We start from the raw sequence: 23,769 nt of genomic DNA, 5'->3' as shown, positions 1-23,769 counted from the left end.
AGTGAGGCTGGGAAGGGGGGGTTTGGGACTGAGACGAGATGGGAGGGCACCTTGGCCAGGAAGGGAGCTGATCTGGGTTTGTGCCTGTTGTGACATGGTTTCTCCTCCCATCCTGGGCTGCTCTGGATGGAGCTGGAGGAGACAGAAGGGTTAGAAAAGAGAAAGTCTTACTTTAAAAAAAAAAAAAAATTGCATTGATCAGTGCCCCTACCTGCTAATTCAGAACCTCAGACTTTTATTAAAAAGACTAGCTGTAGGAGAAGGTAGAGTCCAAGATGACTCCAAGTTTATCAGATTGGGGGCTGGTAAGGATAAAGTCTATTTCTTTCTCATTATCCCCTCACCTTCTGGCAGTGCTCCAACCTTTTCGGCATCAGGGACCCATTTCGTGGAAGACTATTTTCCCACAGACCAGGGAGCAGGGGTAGGGGATGGTTTGGGGATGATTCAGGCACAATACATTTATTGTGCATTTTATTTCTATAATTATTACATCGGCTCCTCTTCAGATCATCAGGCACTAGATCCTGGAGGCCAGGGTCCCCTCTGCCTTATGCCCTTTCTACTCCAAAATGTCTAGTTGATGGAAAAGCAACTGAATCACACTCTCAGCTGGGGAAGTGACTGTAAAGCTGTGCTCCCCAGTGCTTTCTCATTTATATATTTATTTTTTGCCCTGAGCAATACAGTTCAGCAACTCTAGGAACTGAAAGGGAACTAAAATACACAATACTTCAGAGACAAAGAGAGGGAGAGAGAATATCATTTATAATAATAACTAGGTCTATCTTTCAACTTTTAAGCTGGGAATGGGACCATTTAAAGCCTTCTTCCTTCATTCATATCACCTCATTTGCTTGTTCTTAGAAGCCCATTTAGAAGCAAAACTGGCTTTTATGGTTGCAGAGGCGGTAGAACTATGGGAGGTCAGCTGCCATGTTTCAGGATGTACCACTTGCATGCTAAAGGTTATTCCTACTTCTAGGCTGGGAGGACTTGTTCTTGTTCCTTCTCTCCTCCACTCTGTCCTGTTTGATTACTGTTGTTGTTGTTTAGTTGCTAAGTCATGTCTGACTCTTTTGTGACCCCATGGACTGTAGCCCCCCAGGCTCCTTTGCCCATGGGATTTCCCAGGCAAGAATAGTGGAGTGGGTTGCCATTTCCTTCTCCAGGGGATCTTCCCAACCCAGGGATCAAACCCGCGTCTCCTGCATTGCAGGTAGATTCTTTACCGCTAAGCCACCAGGGAAGCCCCCTTGTTTTAATAGAGATTAGTAATGTGAATCTCCCTCAACCCCACCAAAGATGTTTATCCACTCTCACTTGGACAATTAGAAGCAACAATTTGCATTATAACCTATATCTGGGAAAACATCCCCATAGCACAGGGGGTGCAATAACAGAGTTTGGGATACAAAACTTTCTAGAAGCCCTTTTGCTCTGGCCATCCTCATCCTCTACTGGCTTCAGATGCTCAGGGGTGGTTGGGCTCAGACCTCTCTCATGGAAGAACCTCACTGAATATTATATATCAGTCTAGGGCTAGGGCTGTCATATCAAAATACCATACAGAAGGTGGCTTAAATAACAGAAATTTGGTTTCTCACAGTTCTGGAGGCTGGAAGTCCAAGATCAAGGTGTTAGCAGGTTTGATTCCTCCTGAGGCCTTTCTCCCTGCCTTTCAAAAGACCACCTTCTCACCGTTTCCTCCACATGGTCTTTTCTCTGCGGTACACATTCCTGGTCTCAGTGTCCTAATCTCTTCTCACAAGGAAGCCATTCAAATTGGATCATGGCCAAATCAAATAGCCTCATTTTAACTTAGCTTCCCTGGTGGCTCAGACGGTAAAGCGTCTGTCTACTTTGCAGGAGACCCGGGTTAGATCCCTGGGTTGGGAAGATCCCCTGGAGAAGGAAATGGCAGCCCACTCCAGTACTCTTGCCTGGGAAATCCCATGGATGGACAGAGGAACCTGGTAGGCTACAGTCCATGGGGTTGCAAAGAGTCAGACATGACTGAATGACTGAGCAACTTCACTTTCACTTTAGTTTAAGTTTAGTTTAGTTTAAGTGAACTTTTTTTAGTTTAAGTAAACTTTCACTTTAGTGAAAGTGAAGTCGCTCAGTCGTTCAGTCATGTCCGACTCTTTGCAACCCCATGGACTGTAGCCTACCAGGTTCCTCTGTCCATCCATGGGATTTCCCAGGCAAGAGTACTGGAGTGGGTTGCCATTTCCTTCTCCAGGGGGATCTTTCCGACCCAGGGATCGAACCCAGGTCTCCCACGTTGTAGGCAGACACTTTTACCATCTGAGCCACCAGGGAAGTCCCATTTTAACTTAACCACATCTTTAAAGGCTGTGGTCCATGTGATCAGATTCTCCAAGCTAGGCTTCAGCAATACATGAACTGTGAACCTCCAGATGTTCAAGCTGGTTTTAGAAAAGGCAAAGGAACCAGAGATCAAATTGCCAACATCCGCTGGATCATCAAAAAAGCAAGAGAGTTCCAGAAAAACATCTATTTCCGCTTTTATTGACTATGCCAAAGCCTTTGACTGTGTGGATCACAATAAACTGTGGAAAATTCTGAAAGAGATGGGAACACCAGACCACCTGACTGGCCTCTTGAGAAACCTGTATGCAGGTCAGGAAGCAACAGTTAGAACTGGACATGGAACAACAGACTGGTTCCAAATAGGAAAAGGAGTACGTCAAGGCCGTATATTGTCACCCTGCTTACTTAACTTATATGCAGAGTACATCATGAGAAACGCTGAGCTGGAAGAAGCACAAGCTGGAATCAAGATTGCCGGGAGAAATATCAATAACCTCAGATATGCAGATGACACCACCCTTATGGCAGAAAGTGAAGAAGAACTAAAGAGCCTCTTGATGAAAGGGAAAGAGGAGCGTGAAAAAGTTGGCTTAAAGCTCAACATTTAGAAAACTAAGATCATGGCATCTGGTCCCATCACTTCATGGCAAATAGATGGGAAAACAGTGGAAACAGTGTCAAGCTTTATTTTTCTGGGCTCCAAAATCACTGCAGATGGTGATTGCAGCCATGAAATTAAAAGACGCTTACTCCTTGGAAGGAAAGTTATGACCAACCTAGACAGCATATTAAAAATCAGAGACATTTGCCAACAAAGGTCAGTCTAGTCAAGGCTATGGTTTTTCCAGTAGTCATATATGGATGTGAGAGTTGGACTGTGAAGAAAGCTGAGCACCGAAGAATTGATGCTTTTGAACTGTGGTGTTGGAGAAGACTCTTGGGAGTCCCTTGGACTGCAAGGAGATCCAACCAGTCCATCCTAAAGGAGATCAGTTCTGAGTGTTCATTGGAGGGACTGATATTGAAGCTGAAACTCCAATACTTTGGCCACCTGATGTGAAGAGCTGACTCATTGGAAAAGACCCTGATACTGGGAAAGATTGAGGGCAGGAGGAGAAGGGGACGACAGAGGATGAGATGGTTGGATGGCATCACTGACTCAATGGACATGGGTTTGGGTGGACTCCGGGAGTTGGTGATGGACAGGGAGGCCCGGTGTTCTGAGGTTCATGGGCTTGCAAAGAGTCGGACACGACTGAGTGACTATTACTGAACTGAACATCTTTAAAGGCCCTATCTCCAAATACAGTCAGATTCTGAGGGACTAGGGATTGGGACTTCAACATATGAACATGGAGGGGGGCACAATTTATCTCACACACCCAACAGTCATGACAACACTAGCATCTTTATTTTTTATTATTTATTTTTGGCTGTGCTGCATGGCATGCAGGACCTTAGTTCCATGACCAGGGGTGGGACCTGTGCTCCTTGAACTGGAAGCAAGGACTGCCACTGGACTGCCAGGGAAGTTCCAATGCTAGCATGCTTAACCTGGAAAGGGGGAGAAGAAAGTGGGAGAGAAAATGTACCTAGCAGAAGGATGAGCTAACACTTGTACCCTAGAACATAGAAATCAGAGCAGATTAACCACAGCCCATGAACAAGGAATTATATGACTATTTAATTGGTTGAGCATGAGGATAGGAGGGAGAGCTCTAAAACTGCTGATTTCTAACTCTTAGTCTTTTTTTTACCCCTGGAGAAGAAAATGCCAACCCACTCCAGTATTCTTGCCTGGAAAATCCTATGGACAGAGGAGCCTGGTGGGCTACAGTCCATGGGCTTGCAAGGAGTTGGACACAACCAAGTAACTGAGTACACAACTCTATTTTCATGGGCCACCTGCGTAAAAGAAAGGCTAAATCACAGGTGACATTAAAATCTTCCAGTACTGGGTGGGGTGGGAGAGGAATGGAGTGGGAGTTTGGGATTAGCAGACGCAAACTATTATATAAATAATGAAAAACTACAAGGTCCTACTGTGCAGCACAGGGAACTATATTCAATATCCTGTGATAGACCATAATGGAAAAGAATCTTAAAAAAGAATGTGTGTATGTATAACTGAATTACTCTGCTGTACAGCTGAAATTAAGACAACACTGTAAATCAACTAGACTTCAATTTTTAAAAATCTTCTAATACTCACTCTCAGTCTTCTTTATCTATTTATATACAGCATAGAAGATTGCTTCCAAACTTGGTGAGTCAAAGAAGCAGATGGCACAGTTTGATAAGCATCAGTCTTAACCAACTGCAGATAAGATAAATTACAAGTGCTCAGTCACTCAGATGTGTCTAACTCTTTGCAACCCTGTGGACTGTAACCCAGGGATCAAACCCATGTCTCTTGCATCTCCTGTGTTGGCAGGTGGATTCTTTACCATTGTGCCACCTGGGAAGCCCAAGATAAATCATAGAAAAGGACAGAACTCTTCCTTGGGAGTTATATGTGAGCAAAGTGCTTTTTACATCATGATAATCTGCTAAGAGCATAATTTGTATTATCACCAAATAGCTTAATTAGTCCTCCTGTTAATATTCCTACACTGTCTCCTTGTAACTTGCTTTCTGGGAAATCCTTAGTCCAGTGGAAAAACCCATTGGAACCCAAATCTGACTTCCTTCCACAGACCCAGAAAAAGCTACATATCTTAGAGTAAGGAAGCGGGAAAAGAACAACGGGAAGAGAAAGAAACATAGAGAATGTCCAGAACAAGGGCTAGACGAAAATGCAGCACCTATCACAGGGCTTACTCACCACTGGGGAGAGAGCAAATGAGGAGAGGATGACTTTCTAGCTCCCTGGGTCAGCCTGTCACCATGTAGCTTCATTATCCAACTTGATAAATTGTGAGTTCTTCCCACCATGAGGCATAGACAGTTAAGAGCTATCAAACAGACAGAGAATCACCATGTACACATTTCAAATAAGGTTTTGTTCAGTTGATCCAGACTTAGTGGATGCCTTGTCCAATGCTCAGTATTACCTTGACCCTGAATCCTAAACAATCCACAAACCCAGCTTATCCTGAAGCAGGGGTGGAAAGGTCTCTGCCTGTTCCAGAAGGAAAATTCTGTGCTTGTGGAGTCCCTCTAGGGAGTCCTCAGTAAAGCACAGAAGAATCTTTGGGCTGAGTCAGTCATTAGCTTTATGGTTCATCTAGGAAAACTTGTTTTGTGACAACCTACACCTGCTGGGTTTGATGGTGCTTAATGGGATCTGGTACATAGCTAATATTATCATGGGAAGTGTTTTAGAATTATTTGTAAATTACTGTTTATTTAACTGGTGAACTTTACTGTCAGAAAGATCATATTTAATAAAAATATTATGCAATTAAAAATTAATTGATATTGATTAAGGTCCACTGATTAGTCAATATTACTGTATCAATATAAATTTCCTAACTTAATACTCTGGTTGTATGACACTAATATTTGGGAAAGCTGAATGAAGGTATATAGGAATTCTTTGACTATTTTTTGTAGAATTTTTTATAAGCTGAAATTATTTCAACATAAAAACTTAAAAAGAGTATTTAAAAAAAAAAGAGTATTTTTAAACCTTTAGAAAGATAATTCACAGGACTTGATAATTTATTCCAAAACTTGTGTTTAGGGGCTGGACCCAGGAAAAGAACAACCCTTCAGCATCTCTCCTTTGCTGCCAAGATGATAAAATGCACTGTAGGTCAGATATGGAGTTCTTTGACACAGTAAACTCCTAAATAAATATTAATAGTAATAATTATAGTCTCATGTGGAGATGCTTCTCTAGAAATAAAGGAACAAGTCATTACACTAAATACCCTACCAAATATTCTCCAAGTAGCTTACAAGAAGCTTAGAAACTGCTGTCCTAGAAAAAGAAAACAGGGAGTCACTGACAAATTTTGAGCAAAGCAAGCAAAGGACAACAGCAACAGTTCAGGAAGATTCAACAGGCCTTTAGTGCACAGGATGAAGTGGAAAGCGACCACACTCAGCTAACCCCACTAGGAGTTATTCTAACAATTTAGGAGTGAATGGTCCTCACTGAATGGGCCTGGAAGGAAGAAGCCCTGAGGACAGGCATTTTGAAGCATTCATCAGTCTGGCTGGGATTAGACTGGAGGTGGGGGCAGAAAGAGAGAAATGAGTCAGTGGTTACTTGAAGATGTCTCACCAGAATGACTGGCGCAATGCTGGTGTCACTGAGAGGCTGATGGAAAATAGAAAGAAAGATCACACACACAGCTTGGGGCACAAACTCCAGTGGCTCCAGAGGCCACGCAGGTGCAAAGTGGGGACGACAGGCCGTGGTGGCTTTGAAACTGGACAACTGATCTCTCTAAATAGGGTGGTGGTCCATGGGGGTTGATACAGCTTGGCATCAGCAGTCCTTACTATGTGGGAATGCACTTTTGATGTTACCAGATCTTCAATTTCTGCAGGGGAATCCAGAAATTCAGATCTCAAATGTGAAAAATATTAACTCTTTAATGTTGGCAATTAATTTTTTAAAACTTTAAAACATGGCATGTGCTAAACCAAACACATCTGTGGGCCAGATTTGGCAGACAGGCTATCTATCAATTGTAAGCTCTGACAAAGAGAGGTCAAGGGTCAAAGTTCATAAACGATCTTGGTGATACATAGGAAGATAAGAGACTGTAAAGGGATCCAGTAACTAAAATACTATACCTTCAGCCTTCTGAGCTATATGAATGTCCCTACCCTTCAAGTCTATATATGGATTTGAATTTACACAGGAAGTCTAATCTAATCCTCAGATGGTTAAATAATAAGAATTTGAGTGGTTACTGTGTGCTGAGTACACAGAGGTCAAAGAATTTCAAATTAAATAGAGAAGAAAACACATGCCCTCCCAAAACCGTGAGACAAATTATGAAATAACCTGGGAGACTGCTTTCTCCATATTAGGTTAGAATATCTGAGTCACCTTAAATCCGAGACTGCCCCCCAAAATCACTTCCATTTAGCAACCTTTGCAATAACGCCTGTGTGTGTGTGTGGTATGCTTGAATCTCTAACCAGAAATCTGATTTCCTCAGCAGTGGTTGCAAAGCGACAGCCTCCATGCCTCCCTCCGCTTGGGAGGGACTTAGCTGGGTTGGGGGTACCTGGGCGCCGGCAGAGGAGGCTGGGAGTGGCAGGCGGAAAACCTCTTTCCGTCAGGTTTCCCCGCTGGAATCCCTGTCTTTGTTTCTGTCATTACTCTTTAAGTGTTTATGTAGGAGGAGACAGGCACCGAAATAGAAAGTGTCAAAGAGATGATGACAATGAAGATAAAAACAAGGCAGGGCATTTTTTTTTTCAGTCCCACCTAGCCCCATCCAACCAGAAAGCCAGCGCGCCTCCTCTGGCGTCTTCAAAGAGCCGTCGGTGGGGCAGGAAGCGGGCGGTTCGGGCTGCGGGTGCTCTTAGGAGCGCGGCGATTTCCTCCGAGCCGCCCAGTTATCTCCAGAGCCGCCGAGCAGCTCTCCTAAGAGCGCGTTCTCTCCCCCACCCGGTCCTCCTCAACCCACCCACCTACTTCCTCCGGCTCCATACACACACCAGAGCGGAGCTGCCAAAAATTTCCACCCTCCGCCCCCCTCCCTAGCTAACTTCCTTCCAGCATTTCCTGAGCTGGATGATCCTAGGATTTGTAAGACAGGAAAAAAGGAAGGCGTGAGGGCGGGCGAGAGAGACAGGATGCTGGGTTTTCGTCCTACCCAAGCCGTCTGAAGACTGGACAGCGCGCGCCGGGCGGAGGACCCACGGCAGCCCCCCCAGGCGGTCCCCGCGCCCCTCGCCGCCGCCGGCTGCCCTGCGCTCTCGGCCACTCCCTGGGCTTCGAGAAGGCGGACTCCGGAGAGCTCGCCCTCCCTCCGAAGGGGAGGAAAACACCCGAAGAAGACACCGCGGGAGGCCGTGAAAGTCCCGGGGACTCCAAGTGAGGAAGTGGCACTCCCAGCGCGCCGGCCCGCCGCCGCTGCCAGCTCCGCACGGCCTGCGGCACCGCGGCCCTGGAGGAGCGCGCCGTGGAGTTCAGGCTCCGCGCCCGCGCCGGGCTCCGCGCCCCGCGGGCTCCATGCGCGCTGCCCCGGGGCCCAGGCTCTTCCCCACGCCCATGCGGCCCCCCAGCGCCGCGCCGCAGCCACTGATCTAACCTCCCCCCGGAGACCATCGTAGGCGCGGTGCCAAGCAGAGAGGGGAGGGCGAGACGGAGGGGCAACCTCTTTGGGACTAACTCATGAAGAACAAGGGTGCCAAGCAGAAGCTGAAACGAAAGGGAGCCGCCAGCGCCTTCGGCTGTGACCTGACGGAGTATCTGGAGAGCTCAGGACAGGATGGTAAAGTGCCTTCTCCCCCTTTCCCCCACCCCCCACCGCTTCTTTTTGTTTCGGAGCGAGAGGGGGAGACTCTCGTAGGGCGTGTTGCATTCAATTCACAAGTTAATGTATTCCAGGCCTGTGCGCTTGTGGTACTTTTTTTAAACAAAAAACATATATGATTCCTAAGGTGCATAACGCTGCCACCCCGACGTGCGGAGGTTATGTCACTCCTTCCAGTTGTGTCACACTGGCCGTTAATGGGCGGCGCTGCCACACGTCTGACCGGCTACTCTGGGGGGGTGGGGGTGAGGGCGTGAGAGGTCCTGCTCCCAAAATTTGGATGTCGGAGGGGAAGGATGAGGGCTGGACCTGAGGGATGCTGTGCAGTGGGCTTCTCTGGGCACATAATTATGACTGCCTTAGGTGTCCCTCCAGGGCTCTCCAATTTCGTCCGCTCACATCTTTTTTTATTAATGTGCTGGAAGGCAGGGGGTGCGGTGGATCCTGGCTGGGGGAGTGGTTGCACAAACATTTTCTGAATTTCTGAACTGATGCCAAATATATAGTACATCCCTCCCTCCCCCTTCCCAACCCTTCAGACCCTTTACCTCCTCTGGGCCTTCAGAGGAGCATTTGGTGTGTCAGACAAGAAGAGTGTTGTGAAAAGGTCAGAGGGCCTTGATTTTAAAATAGTTTAGGGCATGTAAGAGAATAGGAGAGCCTCTCTGTTTTCAAGGTCAGATTGGAGAAAAAGGAATCCTCCAGAGTAGAGACAATTTAAACATTTGTTGGGGGGAGGGTGGAAGAAAACAATCTAGAATAGAGTAATGGCATTTGAGGTTAGAAGTTTTTAATCATAGGAAAGTTGGGGAAATTGAGCATTAAATGACTCCTTTTGTAAGGTTGACTGGCCCTGCATTTATCCATGACAAAAAGGCCTTGTCTTCAGAAACTTCAGCGAGAGAAGAAAAAAATCCACGATATGGGCCTTGTGTTTATACATAGATAGATACAACAAAGGGGGGAAACTGAAGGGCTAGCTGGGCAGAATAATTCTGCCTCCAGGAAAGTAATCTCAAAAACTATTTGATTAGCTCATATCAAATGTGCATCTCAAAAACAGAGCAGTGCTTTTGTTTCTATTTCTTTTTTTTTTTTAAGACTCAGCACCACCTAGTAATTTGCAGTGGTGTGATATTCCTGTGGTATTCTTGAGTTCAGAGGCTGCCGTGTCTTTAGGACAAATGAATGGCTTAGTTATTTTACAGCTTGAGGGACCACAGGTTTCAAAACTGCCTCTTTTAAAACTGGGACACAACAGAGTCAATTCATTTAATCCCATCCAGCAATCTAGAGAGGTAGATTTGAAATAACATCCTTGAATTGATTTTTTTTTTTTTTTTTTGAGAACTCCAAGTATGCATCTTAACCACTACCATCAGGCATTCAGAATGAAATGTTTTCCTCCACCTGTTTTTTAACAGGGGGACTTCAGGGTCTTGTCCCGGTTCACTTATGAATGTTCCCACCAAGTGGATGTTAAACTCTGGGCCCTCGCTCCAAAGCTGAGAGGTACATGGAGGTGCTTCTTAGCCCTCCCCTGTTCTGACCATGTCACAGATCCTAGAATAAGCAAAGAATCCCAGGGTTCTGTGAAGACACCTCAGAGGCAGCCTTAAACAGTTCCTCTTTCACTTGATTTATATTTTGAGTTTTCTTATATGTTTTGTGTGGGGGGGGGAAAAAGAGAGGGGGATACTGCTTAAAGAAAAACAAAATGTTAAAACCAGTACCCAGTGCATCCCGCCCTAGGGAGAAGGGGGGAAGCCCAGAGAGGTAAACTGACCTGCCTAAGGTCATACAGTCAGTCATGAAGGATGCAGAGGTCTCTGGCCCACTTGGCTCCTTTCCCCTCCTTGGCTTCCTTGTCTAGGCCAACATTCTCCTCTAATGATTTTTTTTTTCCTCTAAATTGAAAGCAGACAGTCCTGCCCCAGAATCAGCAAGCTTTCAAGGCTGACATACCTGAATAAAGTTCAGCTTTGAAAGAGAAGGAAACTGACCCACTTAATGACCCACCATTATTGTGCCGCGTAGGAATTAGGCTTGCCTAATAAGCGCTTATGTAAAATGAGAATAATTAGGATTTCTTCTCTCATATCTAGAACTAGTCAGGCAGTTGTCTCATTTTCTTTAGAGGGTAGCATCAATAAATAGCATTGAGGCTAATGGTTTTCTCTAAAACAATGTGTCCTCCTCATGACTGTTCTGAAACAGTTTTTCCCCAGGAAGGAAAAACTGACTTAGGCAGTGTTCCTTTGCCCATGACCTTGGAAGTTCAGCCCAGAATGCTGAGGGTGACAAGTAACTAGGATCTAGAAGGCTGTCACAAAACTAACATTGTGCGTGCTGAGTCACTTCAGTCGTATCAGACTCCGGGCAAACCAATGGTCAGTAGCCCGCCAGGCTCCTCTGTCCGTGGGATTCTTCAGGCAAGAATACTGGAGTGGGTTGCCATTCTGTCCTCCAGAGGTTCTTCCCAACCCAAGGATCGAACCCCAGTCTCCCCTGTCTCTTGCACTGGCAGGCGGGTTCTTTAGCACTGGTGCCACCTGGGAGCCCCAAGACTAACATCACAGTTCCTCAGACTTTGGAGGTCAAGGATGGAATGAGACCGAAAAAATGGATTCAGGTCTGGGTGTACAGGGCAGAAGGGAAGAATGGAGATGTGGGGGATCCAAGAAAACCCCTGTGTAGGGGGGAGAGGGAGGGAAATCTCTGAGCTGGGGTACAAGACAAAGCTGGCTGGTGACAATTAAATGTTCTCAGGTCACCTGAACATGGGGAATTTACACCCCTGGACTGAACAGAGAGGAAAAATGTCATTCACGTCTGCAATTTGCTGTAGCCGAGTCCTGCTGCATTCAGTTAAACACACCTGATGGGGCAAGATGTTTAGGTGACAAATAGGTGTTCATCTTTGAGCAGATGTTGCTTGGGGCCAGTTTCGTCTTTAATCTTTAGGAGCCTGATGAAAAACAGAAACCTTTTCTTAGAAAACATTCACAGAGACATACACAGATAATGTCCTGTGTACAGTTTCTGTGGGCATCCACACAGATGCCAGATTCAGATCCTGCTGTTGACTGTCCCCAGCTGCAGACAGAGCTGATGCAAATGGCCAATTTCCCCCTTTTGCGTCTATGGCCACTTTTCTCCAGCCTGGTGCGAACACCCGAGAATGGGATGAAGTTGCTCCTGGTCAGCCTGGCCAGCTTTTCTCTCACCTACCCTCCAGCACAGTGGCTGCTGCCCCAACCCCCAGCTCTCCCCTGGGAACCAGGTAATTTTCTCCTCCTGTCTGGAATAGAGGGAGAAGATCATCCCTTTGTCACTGCTGATGGTGAAAATAGTAGTTTTCTCTACCTCTCCCCTCTGGACAGAGTGCCTTGGGTCTTCACACAGTGCCTGGAAACAGTGGGGCCAGGAGTCAAGGGGCCAGTAAGAGAGCATTACAGGAAAGCTGTCTTCTGCCTCTATTCTGATCGCACTCTCAGATCTGAGGGCTTCCTCACTCTCCCCAACAATCTCTGCCATCTGACTCACTCCTGGATAACCACTGTCGGGGTGGTGGTTTGCCATGATGGCAGCACAATAGAACCATGTGGGGAGCATTAAGAAAAGTTGATGTCTGGGCCTCCTCTCAGAACAATTAAATCAGAATCTTGGTGCATGGGTATGTTTTAAAAGCTTCCTCGATGATTCTTATGCAGGAAAAGTTGAGAACCACTGCTTATAGTGCAGGGATTTATAGATCATTTAGTCTCTGGATAAGCAGCCTTGACTATTCAGAAGGTGCCCTCTGAGTGTTTGATAAGAACATTGTTCATGAAGGTTTTTTCGAGTTCTTATCACGTTGAAAAAGAATATGTACTGATTTAATGGATGTGAGTTTGAGCAAACTCCGGGAGATAGTGAAAGGCAGGAAAGCCTGGTGTGCTGCAGTCCATGGGGTTGCAAAGAGTCGGACACAACTTAGTGACTAAACAACAATACATATGTGTGTGTATTTGATTTGGGGAATTCTAGAAGGTTCATAATAAATAAATAAACACCCATTACGAAATAAAATTTTCAAGCTTGATGAGAGTAAGATGGCCCTAGTACCTCAAAGAACAAGGATAAGGCAGTGAGAACTTTGAGGTGTAGTTATTCTAAGTGTACTTCTTAGGCTAAGTCATTCTCTTACTTTGTTCATTCACTTATTTAACAAACAGCTATACAGTGCTGTAGAGGTATGGTGGAAGAGAAAGAAACAGATACCCCAGCCTCAAGAAATTTACAGTCTCAGGGATGTGAACAAACTTTCAGAAACCAATGGCTTTGAAGTTAGTTGTTATAACTGAAGGAGAAAATGCAAAAGCTCTTATCTTCGATTAAACAGACAAGAAACCCAAACATAAACAGGACAAAGTCTGAGCAAGGAAGGTGAATGTGTTCAATAGAAGATTTAACACTGAATGGAGAACCAGGGCAAGGGTATTCATTGGCTTAGTGGTTTCCTTCCCAGCGTCTTGCCTGGCACATCATTATCACACCTTCCCTAGCTAACTGTCCATCCTTTGGGTCTCAGCTGCTTCTGGAAACCTTCCTTGATCCTCCCAAGTCAGGTGCCCCCTGCTGGGGGCTTCCAGTAGGAGTTCTGGAAGCATGCCGCCTAGAGCAGAATCCAGACTTTGCCTGTTCCCAGCTGAGTGACTGTGGAGCAGGCTACTTATCCCCTCTGGCTCTCCCTTTCCTCGTTTGTAAAATGGGGATAAGGGGACTGATGTGAAGAGAAATGAGTTACTACGAGCAAAGCACTTAGAAGAGGGCATGCATAAGGTAAGCTCTAAATGTAGCTTCCCTGGTGGCTCAGTGGTGGAGAATCTGCCTGCCAGTGCAGGAGACTCAGGTTCGATCCCTGGGTGGGGATGATACCATGGAGAAGGAAATGGCAACCCACCTCAGTATTCTTGCCTGGGAAATCCCGTGGACAAAGGAACCTGGCAGGCTGCAATCCATGACGCGACTGAGCAATTAAACAACAACAACAACAACAACAAATGTAGCTATTGTCATCATAACATTGTAGATGTGCCCTAAATAACCACATACTATATATGCCATGACCAAATGAATGCATGAGGGCTCCCATGAAACGAATAAATGATATGGTCTGGTAAAGAATCTGCCTGCAATGCAGGAGACCCCAGTTCAATTCCTGGGTCAGGAAGATCCGCTGGAAAAGGGATAGGCTACCCACTCCAGTACTCTAGCCTAGAGAATGGTTCATGGGGTCGCAAAGAGTCAGACACGACTGAGCGTCTTTCACCTCACTTTCAGATGGGTTAATTAATTACCAACAGGGACAGGAAGCAGATTGGTTGCCCCACTAAGCAGAGAGTTCACAGAGGGATTTCCCAGAGCCACTGGGGAGTGGAGCGTCAGTAGACAGTGGTGGGGGAGCAGAACATCAACCTGAAACTATAGGGCCCTGAGAAAGATCTGAGAAAGATACCCTGTCACTCCCAGAGCTGCAGGGAACTGAAAGAGAAGTCCAGTCCTGGAGGTGGAGCTTGTGGAGACAGAACAGCCACTTCCTGGGCTTGCGTTTGGAGAGCTATCCCCAAATCTGGGCTCTCACAGTGAAACAGGAAGAACTAAACGAGGAGAATTAAGGCTTTTAAACCTGAAGCAAACTAACTGACAGCATGAAGCCAAACTAAGTAACTCTGTATGGTCTGGATGTGGCAAACAACCCACCCAGAGGATGGAAACAGCCATTCCACCTGCGTACATCCCTCCCCCCTGCCCACTGTCCAGACCTCTGCCAAGAGCCCCTTGACCACAGGCATAGCCTTGCCCTTCCTCCACCCCATGACCCCCACTGGCAGCTGCCTAGATGCCTTCTAACCTCAGAGACCCAGGCCTTTAGACAGTTAAGGAAACCCTTGGTCCCGTTGCCCCAGACCTGCCCTGGAGCCCAGTGGACCATCTGCTGGGGCAGAGGGAAACAGGTTGAAACTAGAAACACATTTGCCCGCAGACGATGCTGTGGGTGGTAGATTATCTCCCCAGTGCCATTAGAGCTGTGTTTTTTGATGCATTCTTTTTCTCCCCGCCTCCCTTAGTCCATTAGGCATCTGTGGGCTATCCTGGAAACTTTCTTCTGTGGGAGTGGGGCCTGGGGAAAAACACATAAATTCCAGAAGCTGAGCAACCAAGGCAGTTCTGAATCACTTGTTGAGGACCAGTTGTCCCCGGGAGTCACTTCACTGCAGAAAGTTTCCTGGGATTTTGTGGCAGAGGGTGTGAGAGGAAGACAGGGCTCAGAGGCCCAGGACTCCATCTGGGGATGAGAGGTGACACCCAACTCCTCTTCATTAGATATTGCAGCTAAAAATGTCTGGAGCAAAGTACCCATAGACCCTCAGGTTGGGACTCCCTGGTGCTTCCTCCAGAGCAGGCTGCTCAGGGTGACTTGTACCCCGCTACCCCATCCCTGGTTTCAGGACTCCACTTCCCTCTGTGTGGTTCCTTCACACCAGTCTTGAGGCCCAGGAACACGGCTATGCTCGCTCTTTTGGTTTTCTGGGTTTTTTTTTTTTTTTTGCTTATTGCTTGTCCTGTATTGAAGCCAAGGTGGCATTTTTTTTCCAACTCATCATCACACTTCCAGTTAATTTTCTTTTTACTTGCGGGTGCATGTCCCACCTGATCTTCTGTTTCTTTTTTATGATCCTGTAATCGCCACGTGTCAGTTTAATGAGTTTTGGTGTTTCTCCCTCAAAGGACCGTCCTTGAGTCCTAATTAAGGTGGGGCCACAGCCTGATAGAACTTTAGGCCATCTAAATCGCACCGCCGCCCTTGTCCCTCTAATCTGCACCACCACCACCCCTCCCCATGCAGTTTTAGGTCAGGCTTAAAATAAAGGACCCCTGAGGAAACATCCTGATTTCAATTTAGAAGAGAATAGATACTGGGGCTAGATTTTTAAGAGCAGCTTTTTGATAAAGATGAGAATGTTAGGCTTCTAAAGGGAAGAGGAGGAAGGAGAGAAGGAACCCGGAAATGAAGCTGAGCCCCAAATCACAGCTACTTGTTATTTTTATTCGTGGAATTACAATCTACATTGTTTGTTTACTATGTGCCAGTCACTTGATACATACAAAGTAATATTTTCAAAATCTGTACAAATTCGGATGTTTTCCCCCTTTTTATAGCGGAGAAAACTGAGATCCGAGAGGTTAAATCACTTGCCAAGATTATTGAGATAAGAAAAGCAGAATTTAAATCAAGATCTGTCTGACTCCCAAAGCCACGCATGGTCTTAGGCACAAACACAAGTTCCCAAAATAGCATATTTCATAATTTGACATTTATGTCATAGTTTTGTCCAAAAAAAAAAACCCAAAAAACTCTGCGAAAAGTGGCCTTTTCTCGCTTGCATTGTTCTTGCCCCAGCCTGGGTCTGGAATAGTAATAATAACAGCTAACGTTTGCACAGCACTTCACCCCTACCTACTTGCTTTCAAGTCCAGCCAGGCCCCACCTTTTCCTCCCAGGCCCCTCCCTGACCACTGCAGCCACAGTCCTCCTTCCTTTTTGGAACAGCCCTTGCCTGAGACTCAGAGGCACCCAATTTAGTCCTCATTCTCCTCCTTACCCTGTTTTCTCTCTGGCTTTGTGTTTACAAGGCCGTGAGCTCTGCTAAAGGTGGGGGCCTCGGGCAGCTCATGCAGACTGAGGAGCTCGCTGGCCTCCCCCAGGCCAGCACACCGCTGATGTTTGGTTTCCTCCTCAGGAAGCCTGAGAGAGCCCTCCTAGGAAGCTCAGGACCTGGGCCATGGCTGCCGTGCTGCTGGAATATGAGGAATCCAAGACTGTCCGAGGTTCCCCACAAGGGCACAAAGCTCCTCGCAGATAGAAACAGATCCAGGCTTTGCGCAGGGCGCCCTGGAAACATCACCTTTCCCTAATGCCTTGCCAGTCACTCATTGATATGAACCACCTTCTTGGTGGGGTCTCAGAACCAACTGAGTTTGTAGGATCGAGTGTCAGGCACTCTTTGTTCTAGTTCAAGTGTGGCTGATGCATATCAGGCCTTGGGGCTATCCCCATGACCTGATGCTGGCCAGTATGATGCCCATGATCAGTATGCCTCTGGGCCCTCACCACTACCCCCAGAGGGTTGAGGGGAAAGGTCACCCTCCCCAAAAGCAACTTATACCAGCTCTTGCTTTACAGACAGCGGAAAACTGTTTGACATATAAAGCAGCAGTCTGGCAAACTACAAATCTGTAGCTTTTAAGAATTGAGCTAATTTGTGTAATTACGCATATTTCTTTCCCTAGCTTTTTTCATGTTTTTATTCAGAAGCCATCTTATATGGGGCTTTCAGTTCAATGCAACAGATATTTAATGGGACTCTAATATGCTAGACACTCTGGGGTTCACAAAGATGCTCTCAAGTTGCTCTCAGCCTAGTGGGTTGTGTAAGACAGGGAAACAACCAAGTATGGAGGATGTAAAGAACAGACTTTTGGACTCAATGGGATATGATTGGAAAGAATAGCATTGCAACATGTATATTATGACATGTAAAATAGATGACCAGTCCAAGTTCGATGCATGAAGCAAGGCAACCAAAGCCGGTGCTTTGGGACAACCCAGAAGGATAGGGTGGGGAGGGAGGTGGAAGGGGGGTTCAGGATGGGAGGACACGTGTATACCTGTGGGTGATTCATGTTGATGTATTGTAATTATCACAATATTGTAAATAACTATCCTCCAATTAAAACAAATTTTTAAAATTTTTACCAAAAAAATGTACTGAAAATGAAATGAGGGCTCTACAAAAGCTGCAAGAGAAGATGTTAACATGCAAGGCAGCTGAGTGAAAGAAAACTATGAGTGGGTTGTTTGTAAAGGGAAAAAAATCAATAAAACAATAAACATCATCTGACCGGTGAGGAATGACGGAGATGTGGGGAGATAGAGCGGAGATGTGGGGAGATAGAGCGGTTGGTTTCTGCAGACAGGAAGCCACATGGCTTTGCCTGATACTTGTAATTGGTCACACCCTCCTGAGCCCTGGGGGAGAAGATGCTGAAACTGTGGGAAAGGTAGTTGAGAGTGACATCTAATGGCCAGGCTTGTAAGGGGAGACCCTGGCTGGGGGGTCAAGCTGTCTTCAGTGGCAGCGAGTGATCTACCATCAGGAGAAGGCACTATGGCTGAGCACAAGCGTGGCAGCTGGTTTGGCTGTGTCTGTGCCCTGCCCAAGAGCAGGGGAATGGAAAATTCTGTTTAAAGGGAAAACTCATAATGTTAACTGACCACCCTAATTGTGTTTCCTGCTTAATCAAACAGTATGGCATAAATGTGCAACCTCAGTCTCTCCCCACTGTGTGTCAAAGTTCTTGTTTTGCCCCCCATTTTATCTTATTTTTTGGCTGAGCCATGCAGCTAGTGGGATCTAGGTTCCCCAACCAGGGATTGAACCCTGGCCATGGCAGTGAAAGCTTGGAATCCTAACCATTCGGCCACCAGGGAACTCACCCTCCCCCATTTTATATATGAAGACCAACTCAGAGGAGTGAAGCAACTTGCCTAACATCACCAAGCTAGGAATTGGGAGAACCAGAACTCAAACCACGTCTGCCCGACATTCAGTTCCCTTTCCACGGCTTTGTCTCCTCTGGACCCAAACCGCTGCAGTTATGCTGGCAGTAAATCTGTCTGATATGCAGAGTTCATTTACCCATGCACTGTCAAGGTGATAAGTTCAGTAGGATTTAGTTCGACTACTAAAACTGCTGGCATCCCCAGTTTTTCGAAGTCAAACATGTAGGTTCCAAATGGCAGGATTCTAAACAGAGAGCATGCCCTGTTACCATAAGTAGCCCCTTCCACCACTGCTTTCCCATCTGTTTCCTGCATGCTGAGTATTATTGGGAAACAATGATGTCAACTCTTCCATATAAATCTACACCTCCCTGCTCACCCCTCCCCTACAATGCATATTTTTGTTCCTCTTTCTGGCTTTTGTCTTACTGTTCTGTTCTTTAAGACTCACGCTTTTTGGCGTCGATTGTTGGCTTTCTTTTTAATAAAGTTTTAGCTATTTAAGCTGCATTGTGGCCTTCAAAGTGCACATGCGTTCTTGGGTCCATATTTGGAAAAGGCTTTGTTTGGCTAACAGCTAGAGTATGGGCCTGTTGTTAGTGAAGAGAAGCCATTTTGCTTTCTGGAAAAGCAAAAGCTGGATGCAGGGCTCTGAATCTGGCTTAGAGATGAGGGCACAGACCCCACTCAGGGGCTCTTGGGAGCTGCATTTAGCTGTTGGACCCTGGGCAAACAGCCTGCAGCTGAACATACCCACTGAGTAATCTGTATTCCCTCACCCAAACCTGACTGTCAAACAAGACGTGGTTTCTTCAGTTCCCCCATTTTTTTTTTTACTGCCCCTAAAGTCCACTTTGTTTCAGAAAGGAATAGGGGAGCTGTTCTGGAGGCAGGTGGGAGGGAAGAGTGTGAGTTGTGAATTCTGGGTTTAAGAATTCTGGACCTCTTTTTTTAAGGCTCTGGTAATGATACTCAAACTCTATCTGGCATTAAGTTTGACTAAAATTGTAGTGTTTAATTAAAATTTTAATCAAAAAGTTTAAAAATATTGGTCAAATTTTAGTGCACTATTAGGATACTATAAAGAGTATTAGAGATACTCCTTTAATTCCCTTTTGAGCGCCTTGAAACAAAATAGACCTGTAGCAAAAGTTTCAGATGGGCGTTGCGTAGGTGCTGCAGTATTTGGGTCTGGGGAGAACATGCGACTCCTCAGAATGAGTTCTGCAGAGACAGGGCTGCCAGCTGTAAGTGCGCCTGCAGATCGGTGTTCTGAGGTCAGCCCCTCAGAGACTCTGCTCTCGGAGGTCTGAGACGGGACCTAGGAATCCACATTTTTGCAGATGAGCTCCAGGTGATTGTGGTATCTTTGGCCTACTGATCTCACTCTGACTAGCTTGTAAAAAGCAGCTAAATGAAACCACATGATTTTTTTTTTTCTTTACACTTTTTATATTGCCCCAAATTTCAACAGTGAACATGTATTTTTTACTACTTAAATTGAGAGGAAAAATCTTTTAAAACTATGATGGGAATGGGTTGTCTTGATTCATTGAATTTTTCATGAAGCCATTTTGTTCCGGTCCTTATTTAAAAGAATAATCTTCATAACGTCTCAGTTTGGTTTCCTGCCTTGATAGTTGCAGGCTCATGAAATCAGTTAACCTCTCTGAGAAGCAAAGCATGTAGCAAAGTGGTTAGTGTGTGGCTTTTGTGCTGATAGTCTGCCTTGGTTCAAATCTCAGCTCTACCCCATGCTAGTTTTGTGATTATGGATAGGTTACCAAACCTCTCTGTGCCTCAAGTTTCCTTGTCTGTAAAATGGGGTTGTGAGAATAAAAGTGGGTATCACACAGAGTCATTGCGAGGATTAAATAGGCTAGTGTACTGCCTGGAATTTAGTTAACCTTCCGTGAGCATCAACTACAGTTATTTCCTTGGTGATTAGAAATCTTAACCTGTTTCAGCCTCATTACTCAGAATGTGGTTCCTGAGTAATGCTACAGACTTTCAAGTTGAGAAGGAGCTGAGAACAAATATTCCAAGGCCCCTATATACCCCTAGGAGCTGCTTCTTCTTTTTTAAAAATTCTATTATATACACATATGGAGAAGGAAATGGCAGCCCACTCAAGTATTCTTGCCTGGGAAATCCCATGCACAGAGGAGCCTGGCGGGCTATAGTCCATGGGGTGGCAAAGAGTCCGACACAACTTAGTGACCAAATAGCAACAAACAGATATGTGGATAATTATTTATTTTCTTTGGTTGAATGCATAAAAATGCTAGTTTTTAGATTCTTATCAGTTGATAAATATTTCTGGATGGGAATGTGGTAAAATTTCTAAATTGAACATTTCTTTAGTAATCAGAGAAAGAAAACAATTTAAAAACAAAACTGGAAAGAAATAAAATGAGGGTTATGGGTTATGGCAAAAGGCTGTAATCATAGTGACAGCCCTCCGACCTTCTACTTTTCATCTGTATTTCAGGAGAGTTATAAATCTGGCAAATGAGTCTGTTTGGGTCATTGATGGAACAGGGTAAGGAGGGGTTTTCGCCAGCCTGTATGACTTTTCACATATGTCTGTCTCTTTGCTCCACAGTTGCATTTTGACAGTTGTCTGATAATCTGGCTCAATTTTAGGCTGTATGAACAGCATCTTAGGCTGTAGAGTGTGTATGGACTGAGGGACCCACACTGCACTCTTAACAAGTTGGATCCAGCAGGGAGTCTGTATTCATTTCTCAGTGCTCCATTTGAAGGTGGAAACTGATTCACAGATGTATATTGAGGAAGGTGATCAGGACGGTAAAGTTTAGATGTTTATTACCGCTCGTGTCCAGCAGGGCTTCCCTGGTGGCTCAAAGAGTAAAGAATCTGCCTGTACTGCAGGAGACCCAGGTTCGATCTCTGGATTGGGAAGATCCCCTGGAGAAGAGAATGGCTACCCATCCAGTATTCTTACCTGGAGAATTCCATGGACAGAGGAGCCTAGCGGGCTACAGTTCATGGGGTCGAAAAGAGTTAGACACGACTGAGCGACTAACACTTTCATGTCCAACAACTGTCATAGTTTCTTAAATTGTCTCTATCTTTGAGTAGAAAGAAAATGAGCTCCTTGAAAACTGACCATTCTCTGTTTATCTGTGCGTTAGATGTTTGCGGGGCTGGTTCCTTTCTGGAGGCTCTCAGGAAGACTCTGTTTCCTTAACTTCCCCAGCTTTGAGAGGCTGTCTTCATCCTTTAGCTTATGACCTCTCATCACATTACCTTTGGCCCCTCTGCTCCATCCTCACCTGGCCTTCTGTCTGATCTCCTGCCTCTGTCTTATGAAGACCTTGTCACTACATCGGATAAACCAAAATAATGTTATATCAAGATCTTTAGTTTGATCACATCTGTAAAAACCCCTTTCGCCATATGAGGCAACATTTACAGATTACAGGAATGAGGACTTGAACTTCTTTGAGGAACCATTACTCAACCTACCACGATCTTTTTTCCCCACAACATATGGTCGGCTCCACAGATGTTAATAATGTGAATGAAGGGAATAGGGTAATGATTGCGAGAACGGAGGAAGAGATGGACCTCAGCGTTTTCTCAGCATTTACCACACACCAGGCAAAGGGTCAGCTGGGACACACAGATGAACAGGCATTGTCTGTCCCTGTGGGGCTCACAGTCCCGATGCAGGAGGCAGACACATCCTCTACTGAGTCTCACACAAACCACCGGAGGAAGTGGATGTCATTAATTCTGACTCAGAGAAGCTAGATCTTCTAAGATGAATGGAATCTAAGTAGTCCCTGCCTGTCCCAGACAGGAGGAACAGCATAAGCAACAGTGTCCAGGTGTGAAAGAGTGGCAGGATCAACATTCTGAAAAGAAGAACAAAGAGAGCGACCTGCCTGCCTGGATGAGGTTTACAGGAACGAATGGCTTATTCAATGAGAAGTTTAAATCTTCCAGGGAAAAAAAGAGTGATAAGGGGAAAAAAGTGATAGACAAATGTGCCAGCGTGTAAATTCCAGAATGAGAAAGGAAAAAGAATCTCAAGCCTCATTTAAAGTGTGTGTCCTTTTTGCTGTTTCTATTGTTGCTGTTGAGAAAAAATTGGGCCCCAGACTAGGAATAAACTTCCTCCACGTGGAGGAAAAGTGAGGTGCACCAAGCAGCTGTAACTCAGGCTTTCATAGTTTATATCATCTATTTATTTTCCATCTTGGGAAATTTCACTTCTCTCTTGTCTTGTGCATGATAACCAGAGTGATGTCTGACATTTCAAATCCAAGTTTTATTTGACATGAAAGTTTCTGTAACATTTGTTCCCACTTGCCTCCAGGTCACATTTCTGCTGGAGCCCATCTCTTTTTTTCCTCCAGCTTTCTATTCATCTTTTCTTCCTCCAATGTAAGAAACCACAGAGCAGACAGCAGATCTGTCATTCTTAGCAATTCTGCTCCCAGGTGGCGTCTTGAGCTTGGCCCCGCGAGCTCCCATTCCCTTCCTAGCTAGGTGCTCCCACTCAGAGCGGTGTCTTCTCCCAGCCGCCTGGGTCCCCGAATCGGAGACCTCAGCGTCCCCTGGAGGTGGGCCTCCCTGTCCCATGCCCGCCTTGCCCTTGCCAGATTCCCGAACTCCAGAAACTAAAAATATACTTCAGTCTTTGCTTCCCCTGCTGGCTGGCGCTCAAACTGATTTTGTCCCTTGTGACTGGAAAGCAGAGTCCTAGAAGGGGGTGAGACTGGTGCGTGGTCAGCCGCGGCCTGAGAGGCTCCTCCCAGACTTGTGTTCACCGCGGACTGGGGACATCGCCATTCCTTCCCTGGGCTAAGTCCTCTAGCTGTGCTTTGCCACACCCCGGCTCCAGGGTGGAATGGCAGGAGTCATGAAAAAAAAAAGTGCAGGACGCGATTTTCATGAGGAATAAATACCTCACACAGGTGCGAGCTATCCTTTTCTCCTAAAATTAGAAAAGTAATTGTTTAAAAAATTCAAATGATGCAGAGATTTATGAAGTACAGAGTCCCTTCCTACATGGTTGCAGTTCCATTCATCAGTTCACAGTCTGGGCTGGATTCCTCTAGACTAGTTCTGTCTGGAGAACTTTCTCACTGAGGGAAATATGCTCAGTCTACACTATGCAATGTGGCAGCCAATGGCCCCATCTGGCCGTTAGCACTTGAATGTGGCCAGTGCTACCGAGGAACTGAACTTTAGCCACATGTGGCTCATACTACTGTATCAAACAGCACAGAGACCTTTCTTTGTGTACATACTAAACAATACACACAATGAATGATTCTCTTTGGTTGTTTTCCCACAACTTTACAACATATATATGTCCTGAAAATATGCTGTTTTAAATAA

The 23,769-nt window shown here is 45.7% G+C and overlaps 1 protein-coding gene across 1 annotated transcript in view; it reads left to right on the top strand.

Moving 5' to 3' along the window:
- The first annotated feature begins 7,849 nt into the window (after positions 1–7,849).
- Positions 7,850–23,769, top strand: part of ARHGAP31 (Rho GTPase activating protein 31) — a 128,441-nt gene continuing 112,521 nt past the window's right edge. The window contains exon 1 of the mRNA XM_086404540.1: positions 7,850–8,741. Within this exon, the coding sequence (XP_086260666.1) occupies positions 8,642–8,741 (100 nt within the window). The 5' untranslated portion in view covers positions 7,850–8,641. The remainder of the gene's footprint in view (positions 8,742–23,769) is intronic.

Source organism: Bos grunniens, chromosome 1, assembly GCF_055505025.1.
Source record: "Bos grunniens cultivar Pamir isolate PY7600 chromosome 1, Bosgru_T2T1.0, whole genome shotgun sequence".
Classification (NCBI taxonomy): Eukaryota; Metazoa; Chordata; class Mammalia; order Artiodactyla; family Bovidae; genus Bos; species Bos grunniens.
Note: the sequence above shows the minus strand (reverse complement) of the source record. Positions and strands in the feature narration are given on the sequence as shown.